This window comes from Melopsittacus undulatus, chromosome Z (genome assembly GCF_012275295.1).
Source record: "Melopsittacus undulatus isolate bMelUnd1 chromosome Z, bMelUnd1.mat.Z, whole genome shotgun sequence".
NCBI classification, from domain to species: Eukaryota; Metazoa; Chordata; class Aves; order Psittaciformes; family Psittaculidae; genus Melopsittacus; species Melopsittacus undulatus.
Window position 1 is genome coordinate 12550119 of NC_047557.1, and position 12166 is coordinate 12562284.

General features: G+C 39.6%; 1 protein-coding gene across 1 annotated transcript in view; it reads left to right on the forward strand.

Annotated features, from left to right (window-relative positions):
- Positions 1-1237: 1237 nt before the first annotated feature.
- The window catches only part of RAI14 (retinoic acid induced 14), a 65830-nt gene continuing 54901 nt past the window's right edge, over positions 1238-12166 (forward strand). The window contains 1 exon segment of the mRNA XM_031051510.2: positions 1238-1373. Coding sequence (XP_030907370.1) covers positions 1368-1373 — 6 coding nt within the window. The 5' untranslated portion in view covers positions 1238-1367.

Genomic DNA, 12166 nt, shown 5'->3' on the forward strand with positions numbered 1-12166 from the left:
GTCTCAGCCTGTCTTCATAGGAGAGGTGCTCTGATCATCTTCATGACCTCTGAAACTCTCCAACAAGTTCATGTCCTTATGTTGGGGGGCCCAGGGCTGGACACAGGACTGCAGGTGGGGCCTCATGAGAACAGAATAGAGGAGCAGAATCACCTCCCCTGACCTGCTGCTCATGCTGTTGATGCAGCTCAGCATACGATTTGCCTTCAGGATTTCAAGTGCCCATTGCCAATTCATGTCCATCTTTTCATCCACCAACACCCCCAAGTCAGTCTCCATAGGGCTGCTCTCAGTCCCTTCATCTCCCAGACTGTTTTGATACCAGGGATTCCCTTGTCCAATGAGGCTCACATGTGCCCACTTCTTGAGCTTGTGCAGGTCCCTCTGGATGGCATCCCATCCCTCAGGCATGCCAACTACACCACTCAGTGTCACCTGCAAATTTGCTGAGGGTGCGCTGAATCCTACTCTCTGTTTCATTGATGAAGATGTTACAGTACTGGTCCCTGTACACACCCCTGGGGGACACTACTTCCACTGATCTCCATCTGTACATTGAGCTGTTGACCACAAGTCTTTAAGTGTGACCTTCTAGCCAATTCTGTATTCACCAAGTAGTCCACCAAATCCATCTCTCTCCAATTTAGAGACATAATATTGTGGGGAACCATATGTTGCTGATGTTATTTCTATGTGTTTATTGGGGAGGAAGCTGGACACTTTAATTCTTCTAAGGGAACCTGAACAGTGTTTCATGTGCTTAGGCTTTATGTAGTTGCTCAAGAAAGACTGCAAGTTCCACCTACCTTGGAGTGTCTTAACTGCGTTTGCTGGTATGGTAATAGCATACTTACAGGTGGGATTTTGTGGATGCCTTTTTGCCCACCCACTTATGTTCCTGTCTTCTTTTAGTACAGACATCTGTTGCTGTATTTGTCTCACAGCTGTCTCCCCATCATGTCTATCAAGGTATGATAAGTACAACAGTGGGTGTGCATCCTCACAGTTAATTTAGGATAGGAGTTGCAAACAGTGTGTGAGGTGCTGTATGGCAAGAAGCTGCCCTAGGCTTTGTGTTGGGCAGCAGTATTTTTTTTTCCACTTCTTAATGCATATGTTGTTTGCTTGTAAACTTGAATTTGCACAGGGTGTTTGGGTTTTGTTATTTGTAGTGTAGGTTCCTTGTTTGCAAGCCAGGTCTCGCTTCAGCTGGATTGCTCTACTGGTTATTTAGCATGTTGTGCTCTCAAGAGGAAGGTTGTGTTATCCATGTGTTTCTGCAGACCATCAGCTGAGATTAATGTCACAGCAAAAAATTCCTGAAGATTTCCTGTTGTGGTGCACTGCAGTTATCTCCATTTACTCCGATGATGGTAAGATGCATGAGGTCAGATGAAGGCTAGATTTTTTTATGTTTATGAGTAATGTTGCTTTCCTTAGAGGATTATTTGAGGGAGAAAGTAATTTTTTATTATATACTGCTTGCTAAATTCTGATATAGTGAATGGGACATAGCAGTGTGAGCAGTTTGTGGAGAAATGGTTACAGGTAAGCTTCCTCAGGCCTCTCTATTGGTTTCTGTTATATTGACTAGGACTTTCGGATAGCGTATGGTGCGTTTTCTCTCATTTTTAAATGTGATGTTTGCTCAGTCATTACACATTAGGTGGTAAACACCAACCTTTATAATTTTTTTTCTTTGAAGTTAGGCTAGATGGGGGAACATGGGACTATCCTGTGGCCACAGAAGCTTGTTTCCAGGCTCTTCTTTTTCACTAAATCATTGCACGGTTTTGCACAAATGAGCAGTAAGGGCTGAATTTTCAGTCTGTGAAGTACATAGTATCTACTTTTAGTTATGCAGTGTTGTCTAAGGGAAGCCACCAAGTCCAATCTGAGATTTTTCTGATACAAAATGGAAGAACATTAAGTATTCTTCGGGGACCAGGAAGGGGAGTTTAGTAAGTTAACATGTAGCCAACGGTACTTGGCATTTTTTAGTGTTTTCCTTCTGGTAGAATAAGAATGTAGTTGTTCTGCCATGGTGTGTTTTTCCCAATCCCTAAAAGGGAGTTTCCATGCCTGGAATTTAGATTTATAATATTTTAATTTTTTACCCCCCTTTCCTAATGTATCCTGATAAATTTAGATTAAGGTCAGGTCACTGTAATTTATTACCAGAATACTAAATTGACTGTTTCTGCAGTGATGTCTTGAGTTGTGTCTGTCTATAAGCTAACAGAAAGAAGCCTGCCATCTAGAAATTATATATAAATATTCCTTCACGCTCTTCTGCAATAGCAGTTCTTGCACTCTTTCCCTTCTCCTGTCTCCTGTTTAACGCTCACAGGTTTAATGACTGTAGTATTCAAAGTAGAATTTTCATTTTCTTAGATTTACGTTTCTGGTTTTAACATGAATAATTTTTCTGATTTTTTCATTGGTCTGTAATTACCTATACAGTGCTTAGTAGCTTCAGCTTTGTAAATGTAGGATTGTTTTGACTTTCTGTACATACAGCAAACACAATTACAAAATTATATAATTTGACTTAATTAGTTTTAAGTAGCTTGTACATGCACTGAAGGTGACTGTGAACAAACCAGTAGTCTCCTTTAGAGAGAGGGGAATGGATACTGTAAATCTTGCCACTGGAATTGACTTAATCTCCTAGTTAAACAGCATGAGAACTCCCAAGCTAATGATGTAAAGGAAGTGTTAGAAGACTGAAAGAAGGACTCAAACCTTCATCTTTCATACAAGCTTCTTCAATCTTTTGCAGGGGCTTGTTATCCCACTTTCACATCTTTAAAGTAAGGGAGAGGTATGTAAGAATATTTATATGGGGTAATTGTGGTGGATAGAACAATTCTGCAGTGTTCGAATACTGTGGGAACATGGGGGCTGTGTAAATTCTCTTAAGGAGAGACAAGCAGCTTTTACCATGCCCAGATTAACTTCATTCTCAGCTCTACATAGCTGGAGACTCCTCAGACTGTTCTGACCTTGATATGTCTGCTGGCTTTTGCTGTAAACTTCTGTCTCTTGAGTTTCCTGCTGTTTAAAATCTGTGGGTAGTTAGCCGAGGTGCTGCTGTTGCACACTGCTGGAGACCTGACCATCTTTGCTGGGTACTTGAGTTTGTCCCAGGTATGTGCAATAGGACTTGGGTGAGGTTTGTGTGGATGCTTCCATCAGTAAGATTCAGAGGGATTATTTTTTAAATATGGAAGCCACAAATGGCCCTGATGATAGCCTCCTTTTCTGAAAAAGGAGGTAGTCTTTTCTGAAAAGTAGAGACCTATGTTCCTGGTGACAAGTTGCTCAGGACCCTATAGGGCCAGATCTTTTCTTTTTTAAATAGCTCACTTCTTTTCAGTAGGATTTCGCCCAGTTTTCATCAGTGCCTGATCACAGTCTGACCTCTTTCTCCTTTGTTTCCAGTGTGTGTGTGGGATTTTGGATGAATTGTCATTTTTCACACACAGCTGAAATGCATCTTCTTTTCAAATATGTTTGAGTAATCCATAGCGATTAACCAAACAAGTAGGAAAAAATGTGATTTTGTGATATGCCATGATTGTAATGACCCCGTCTTTGAAATAAATCAGTTGTTTGTCAGAAGACTCATGTCTGCATAAGCACAGGGCATTGCTGCAGACAGGAAGTGGCCTAGTCTGTTGACCTTGTCTCCCAGGGAAAATCAAAGCTCTCATTAAATTAAGGAAAAAAACCCCAAACAACCCAACTTGCCTTAGTTAAAGACAAAGGGGATAATATGTGTAACATTTTTTAGTTTATGAATGTGCAATCTGATATTTAAACTGCTTTTAAAAACTCTTCTAATGCAGCTAAAAAGAGTGAGGTCAGATGTATTTTCTTAGGGCTATATTACACTCCGTAAGGGTGAACAGGAAATGGTTTAAAGGAATGCCAAGAAACCCTTATTCCCTAACCAATTCCCTTCTTTCAACCAGCTTTATTTTATACTGCATGCTTCATCTGTTGTGAGCATTTCTGGGTTGAGAATAGGGGAAGGTTTCAGTGTATTAAGTTACATCATCCAAGTTCCTTTGCCTGCAATTTAGAGAAAAAAATGACTGGACTTAAGATACAACTATATACAGATCAGGTGGGGAAACTGAGATTTTGTTACATGCATCTCTGATCTGTTAGAAGTGGTGGGAGTGCTACCTTATTAACATTAGAAATGGTGATAGTTTAATGTCACAGGAATATTCATTGTGATTTCCAATTGTTACCACTGTTTTCAGGAATTTACAATTTAAATACATGCAGTACAATCTCCATTTATTCACTTCATTCCATGGATTCTAATTTTTCTGTTTCTTGGTTTTTCTTCAAAGCAGCCTTTTTTTTGCTTTCCAAGTCTCCTGCTGCAAATGGAACTAAATATAGAAAATCGGGGAAAAAAAAACCCAAACCCCCAAACAATTTAAATACTGCCAAATCTGTGCTCTTACAAACTTACAAAAAAAAAAAAAAAGAAAAAAAAACCAAAAACCCCCCAAACCAGGATTTATTTGAAGTTTTTCTGTAGAGTACACTCACTGAAATGTGTCCCTATCTCCTTGTTTTGCTTGTCACCCTGAATATCCAGTTAAGAAATACAATGGAGCATCTCCTTGTAGGAAAGATTAATTGGAAGTAAATTTTCCAAAGAGCCACACAGGGGATAGCTTGCTTTCTGGAGGCTCACTGACTTGTATGCAGTGTGGTCTTGGACCTCGTGATGTTCATAAGTGAGGCAAGTCCCTGTCTCTATGCGAAAAGTTACCTGCTAGAGCAAGTCACCTCTTTCTGAAGCTCTGAACAGATGTAACACCTGGCATCAAGTCTAAAAGCCCATGAATCTTTTCATACCTTTTCAATGCAGCTGTTGATAGTGATGTGAGGGTTGTACCTATTGGATGGTTAGTAGGGCAAATCTTGCAAGTGTTTGCTATGTTTTCCAGAGTGCTGCCACAATGAACATGTAAAGCTAAGCCAGAAGTGTACTAAATTTCTTCGTAGCATGTGTGATAGTCTTGTCTCTTCATGAGTCATTTCAAACACATACACGTAAGTTCCAAAACTAACCTACTGCTTATCTTTAAATATCCTTAAATAGTCGCATTAGGCATCATTCTGTGCTCTTTTAAACTTAGATATCAACTCAAGATGTCTAAAGTATGACAAAACTAGGTAAGCTGACTAGTAGTGTTGGTACACATTCAGGAGTTTAAAGTTACTGATTTTTGGCTCCTGTCGTATTCAGAAGATACAATTGTCTTCCATAGCTTTTGAGCATAATGGTTTGGCTTTCCAGGGTTCAGCAGCTCTGCTGACTGCCTAGTTTAGGTGGTCTCTTACAAATGTGTTTCAGAAGTCAGAAATGTTTGCACAACAGTAATTATTAAAGAGTGCTAGGAGTTCTGGTTATGAAACCCAACACCTATAACAATAATTAACACTGGATGGTTGGATGGAAGGCATATAGTATGCTAAGAATCTACAATTAGGACTGAGTGCTTGCTACGTGATGTCAAAACCTTGGTTGTTAAATACTGCAGTTCATTAGGCATGTGGGCAGGACATTACAATGAAATTAGAGGGCCTTCTCCAGTTTTTCTGAACTTATAATTGTAGACTTAATCGTTTGTTTTTTTTTTTATGCAGTTAATCCTCATCGAACGTGTGATTTGTTGCAGCTTTGAATTGTAAGGGGAGATTCACAATTATTGAACTTTTGGTGTTGCATCCATCTCTCCCACTGCATTTCTGATCAGTTTTCTGTTTGTTTCTGGGCTGTTTTGGTAGTGGAAGATACTAAGAGAGGAGACGGCCTGCCATTTTTCTTTTTGCTTCAGGACTACTCTGGCAAAGTTGCCTTGAGACCCTAGCTGAATCTTTAACACTGCCTGCCCCCTGCAGAGGTGGGGAGGGCTCTTCAGTCTCTCTTTGTGGGAAAAGGGTTGGGACATTTGAGATTGTCTACCATTGCTGAGCCGTGGAGAAAAGCTCTTGGTTGGAAGCAAAACAAACAAAAACAAAACAAAGGAAAAGAAAATATGTGTATTGACATGAAGCCTGAGTTATATTTGAAATAGAAAAATAAGAGCTTGCACTGACATGAATCATCATCCATGTTCTGTTCCTTGTTTTCTCTTTAGCTGATGGTGGGTGGAGTTCTGAAGTATTTCAAGCTAAACTGACTTCAGAAGACACTAACTTGGGAGAGAGTTGCTGTTAGCCTGGGCTTCCATTGTCCTACTGCAGCTTTGAGGATGTTTTTGGCATTTCTTCATGTGGCTTTTTCACACTGCCCTTGAGACGCTGTGCTTACCAATAGATCTTAGTTGTTGTTACTGCTATAATGAAAAGCATCGTTGCAAAGCTGGGTCTCCCTCCCACTTTCCATATCCCTTTGCCATTCCCAGCAAGCTTATGGTGTATCTGTACTGCAGAAAGCTAGTATGAGGCCAGGATCTTGTAATGCTTAGTGCTGTTATTTTTATTCCCTCTTCTTGCCCTTGCAGTTTAAGAGGTTCTTCTCTTAAAAAGTTTCATTTTAAAATGAAAGTCACATTTCTCTTTCACATCATACCTAAAAGAGATAGAGTGCTTGTTTGTGGAGCAGTGAGTAAACATAATTTGCGCTATGCATGCTTGCTGAACGTTAATAAATTCCAATCACCCAAGCTGATGAAAGACACATTATCTGTTTCTGGCAAGAATTATATTGCATCTAATTAGGCCCAACTTAAAACATAGCATTTCATAAGCAAAGTTAATTACAGTATTCTGAGTCTTTGTTACAATAAAGCCTAATGGTGGGGAAAATCAGCAGTTGATGTTGATTTGTGTTCTCTTAATGCTTAACCATGTCAGTCTTTTAGTACGTAAGCTTGCCAGACCTGCCATGCACCACAGTTGCTGGGAAGAACATAATTTCAGCTGATGGAAATGACAGGAGAGAATCTTATTTCCAGTATTGGAAAGCAGTGTAGTGTTCATGCAGTTCTGCATCTTCAGTGACTCGATAAAGAGAGTTTTTAAGGGGGTTAACCAACTGAGTTTTTATTTGCAAGATGATGGGGTGGAGCTGCTGTGGTTGGTGCTAAAAGTCCAAAACATTCTTTTTGCTATCTTCCTTAACTTCCTATTTCATCCCCAATTTAAATCTCCTTTCCTAATCAAAAGTCTGCCTGATTTGTGTTGTGAATACCACTACATACTGTGTAAAAGTTGTAAGAAAATAGTGACCTGTTTAAGAAACATTATATGAATATTTTGCAATGTTTCTTGACATTGGGAAGAGTCATTCTTAGATTTCTTAGGTTTCACCAGGTCCTTTGAGCAGCCGAACTAGTGAGGCCTCCTTGCATTTTTTTTTTTTTTGTGCTCCTTCTCCACCTTATCTCAGATCTTTCCATTCTGGCCTTCAGTGTCTACCATTTCTGCTCTTTTTCTGATGTATGTGTAGAGGCAGCTCTCCCTCATGTCCCATGTGCCTGCTGGGCATCGGGCAGTGTCTGCTGGGGATGTTCCAAATTGCTAAAGCAAGTAAGTGCAGTTAGCTGTTTGGCATTTGACAAATCAAACAAAACAGCTAAGCTCATGCTGCAGCCTTTGGTGGAAGCACTGTGTTATTCTTGTCAACATAATCACTGTTTTTCATGAAACTTGCGTGAGCTTATTTATCTTGGAGACTGCTTCCTAGCTTTCAGTAATCTTAGAGTAGGTGTACTGGTGTACAGTGATTGCATGAACTTCTTGTTGGGGGTGGGGTGGGAGTTGGGGAAGGAACTGACACCAAATTAAAAGCTATTTCTGAAGAAATAGTTCTGGAACAAGAACAGGACCCTCAGACCTGTATTGCTGAGATTGCTAAAACTAGCCTTACCACAGGCTGTAGGTTTCTCTGGCGCTTGGTCACAAATACCAGTAGTGCTAACAGAAAGCTACCAGCTGGGAACAGTTTTTAAAGCTGACAATTTATATTCATGAATAGGGATGTGGTTTCTGCCTATGTTAAGTAAACGTATTAGAGGATTCAATTCAACTCTGTAAAATAAATGGAACATTAAAAGTAGTGTTGCATTGTACTTGTTTAATAAAGCTACTTTACATGGCTGTCCTGGACACTGTCTTTATTTTGGCAAGCCTCTGGCTACACTTGCAATTTGAGAATAATTGAGGGTAGATTGTTTTTTCTGGTGCTTTGAGCAGTGACACTTTCAACCATGACTGGAGCCCTGAAATGTTAGGATCACTTGAAGTCTGCATGTATCTAACTGCACAGTTTCACATATAATAAAGAGATCTCAATCTTCTGCTACATTGCAGCTTTTTTTTTTCCCTACCTGACATTGTACATGTTTTGTTTATGTCCGCCCAAAGGGTACAGACATATTCTGTCACTGTAATTGTTTTGAAAACTGAAGTGGTATGTCTTGCATCGTATTTCTTGCTATTTTTATACTGTTGATGAAGACAGATGAACAGGTTAGAGGGTATTTTTTCATTATCATAATCATGTGTCATTGTATGGTGTAAATTTTTCTGCTTCACCTCTCAGAGATGGTGATTATTGACTTATGTCTGAAGACGCAAGTATCTCACATTATGCATTGACCTGGGTGGCTCTCAGGAATGCTGTCTGCCTGGTACCTACTCTATCCAGGCTGCTGCCTCTTCCAGCCTATCAGAGCAGTAGAGATTTTAGGGGAAAAAAAATATACTGAGGTGCCTTGTTTCAGGAGACTTTGCCTTAAACCAGGCAGTTACATGCTTACATGCAAAACTGCATGTTCTGTATGGAAGATATGTACAGCATTCTTGCTAGGTTTCCCGAGAGCTTCTTACAAGACACAGTTACCTGAACAAGTGAACAGTCAAGATGTGGTACTCTGTTAGCAAGTCTGTCAGAATGATTTCTGCATCTTAGACAAGTATAAGTGAGGGATGGATAAATCTGCAACATGAGTTTTTTTCTTCTGTGAGAATGAACTCTTTGTAGTCTGGTTTCCCATCCTTTGGCATCCTATCCATCTTCTGAGAAGACCAGCAAGCAAGATGCTCCACTACAGGGTACTGACATTGATATTGTACAGATGTAGTGACTTTCATAATCTTTCCTCTCAAGCACACACATGATTCAGTTTTGCACAATTAAGTGCAAAAAATTGTTTAGTGTAGATGAACCAAAACAGTTGTGGGACTAACTGTAAAAAGATTTTGCACTTTCTTTGTGGGGAGGCATTGGGACTTGTAGCAAAATGCATCAAACCACAGTCTCATGGCTCTGAGGAATAGAATACATAGTTGTGATACCATCTCATTTGAGCTGTACTGTTTCTACTTGTGGTGTTTCAATAGTGCAGTTGTTGTGTGAGCCTGGGATGCTCTCTGGAATGATATAGAGCATGTGACTGCCCATTGAGTCATCTGTACAGTATAAAGGCGGGAGGAGGAAAGTACATTCTAAATCAAATCTTGAAAACTTGCATTCAGTGGTAAAAACAGGACTTTGCAATGCTGCCATTTGTAAAACACAAGCAGTCAGTGACCTCTTAGAATACTTGAATGCCTAATGCAGGATGCTATAAAAACTTTACGGCACACAGGTTTTTTTCTTCATTACTGGAAGTTGGATTTGCAAGGAAAAGCTCTGGTTCCCATTTTCATCTGAAATATGAACTCTGCTTTACATTCCTGACCCATAACAGAGCTATTCCAAAGACATGCTTTTTCTCCACCAAAGCAGCATGTGTTGAATTATAATGGCCCATCCTGCAATGCAGACATTTTAATTTTCAACAGGCATGGATGTCTGCAAGGGGGTGAAAGTTCAGGGTGAGGGGGAAGGCTAACTCAGAAAATGTGAACAGAAATATGCTCCTTTCCCAACCCTCTGATCTCTAAAGCAGTCTCTCTAAAAAAGAAAAAAAATTAAACCAGAAAAAATTTTAAAATGATTTTTATCTTGAGAAGAACTTGATGCCTGTCTGAGGTTTTGGAAGGAGAGTAATGAATTAAAAGCCATCTTATGTTTGTGTACAACTTCACAGTATTTAGATGGTGGGGGAAAAATAAACCTTTGTCTGATGGCTAAAAATAGATCTGTAATTATGTATAATAGACAAAGATAACTGGCTGTCTTGCTTAGCTGCTTACCCGTGACCTTTTGGCCTAGAGTTAAGGGGAGCCTTCTGCAATCAGTGCTTTCCATTGAAAACACTGAAATTCTTCACGCCTTGTAAAGCATGTTGTCTGCAAGTTGTGTGCATGTTGTTGAGCTGTTTAATTTCATCTCCTGCTGTATCTGTTGCTCACTACTCATCTGGCTCCATTCCAAGAAGATGCTGAGTCGTTTGCCAAATGGGGTATGAAGTTCTTGCTGGTGCAGTCTGGTTGCGGCTTTCTGTAGCTTAGGGATTGGGCAGCCTAAGAGGTAGCTGCTGTAGTAATAAAGGTACAAATGCTGTACTTCTGAAAAACACTTGAGTGAAGAGCTTGAGGGGGAAGCTATGTGTGAGTAGCTGAAGAGCTTAGATTGTGGTGGTGGATGGATTGTTGTAGAGTTCTAGAAACCTCTACTTGACTTCCTCGAAGAGGAGCATAATTTTTTTTGCAAAAGCATATCCACCTTGATATATATCTTGCTAGAATAATGCTATGGGTCATTAGAACAGTAGACATGGCATGTATTACTTCTTGTACATCCTTAGGCAGTCTTATGAAGCAGGCAGATGTTATGTATACTAACATAATAGGGGACACATCTCAGTTGAAAGGATCTCAAAGTTCCTGCTTGACAACAGGACTTAGGGGAAGGCTGTGGAGCTCTTATTTTGTGCTTTAATACTTATTTTGTATTTTAATTGGTGTTAGTGTTTGTGTCCATTCAGCAGGAATGCTGAAAAGAGGAATTTGTAAAATCAGTGCAGTAAATGCTAATCAAATGGTGCTTTCCATGTCCCTAAATAGCCTGTAGCTTCTGTTGACCTTGTTACTCTGGCTTATTGATTATCCCTGAAATGTACAGGAATGTGTGTACCTTATTATTGTGTGAAATTTGTGCTCTGTCTCCCTGTAGCAGTTTAAAATCTGTATGTGGAAGTGTGTACTTCATCTTTTTTCTGTTTAATTGAGTAGTTATAAATTTTCCCTTACTCTTGTCTGTGCTGATAGAATGACTGTGAGTGAATGTTTTGAAAAAAAATAATCTTTTTACCTTTTTGAAGACTACCTGTGGCTGATCCAACTGTATGGAATACACTTAAATACAGACAATATAGCAAAGTCTAGTTAGTGTGGAACAGGTTGCCATGATAACGTGTTCCATCCTCCCACATAAGCAGTTAAGGAAACTGGAATGTTTTAACCATGCAAATCAGATATAATTATACTCTTTGAATGGATTCTTTGGCTTTTTTTGCTGTTGGTGCAAGAAACGCCCATTTGTGCTGTCTGCAGAAATGGAACAAAAATATTCATCAGTACTGTGCATCATCATAGAACTGTTGAACTCCTTTTTCATGGCTTTTTGCAGTTCTCATGTGACTGTTTATTTGCAGGGCTCCACAGTGTATTTTCCAGGTACAAATGATTGCAGGCTCGGTTTAGAAAGAGCAATTTCAACATGAGTCTGCAGGTCTACTTTTTAAAAAGTAAGCATGAGTATTTGTTGCAGCACACATCACTAAATACCAGCTCTGTCTCTGTCCCAGAGATTGTATTAAAGCAATGAAATAATTGGTGTATTTTCTACATTTGGTGCAGAGAAAGCCTATTTGGATGAATGTTTTCAGTATGATACATACGTGTTAACTGTATAAACCCTAACAAAAGCAAACAAACAGGAAAAAAAACATTGTGTGGAGCAGGCTCCTGTTGCACCATGGTGTTAATACGCCCAAGTATACTAGGATCTGGACACAATTATTTTCTCCATTATGTTGAAATTCTAGCTATGATGGGAGGGTAGTTTAAGTGCTAACTACTTTGATGGTTTTTTCTTTTGTGTCCTTGTGCTCTGCTCAAGCCCCTAGAAATTGACTGACTGTATCCAATGGAGATGTATTTTACCAAAATATATCTTATGAATTCTGACAGAGCTGTCTGGGAGTGATCTCCAAGGGAACCAGGCTTTTCCTGGCAC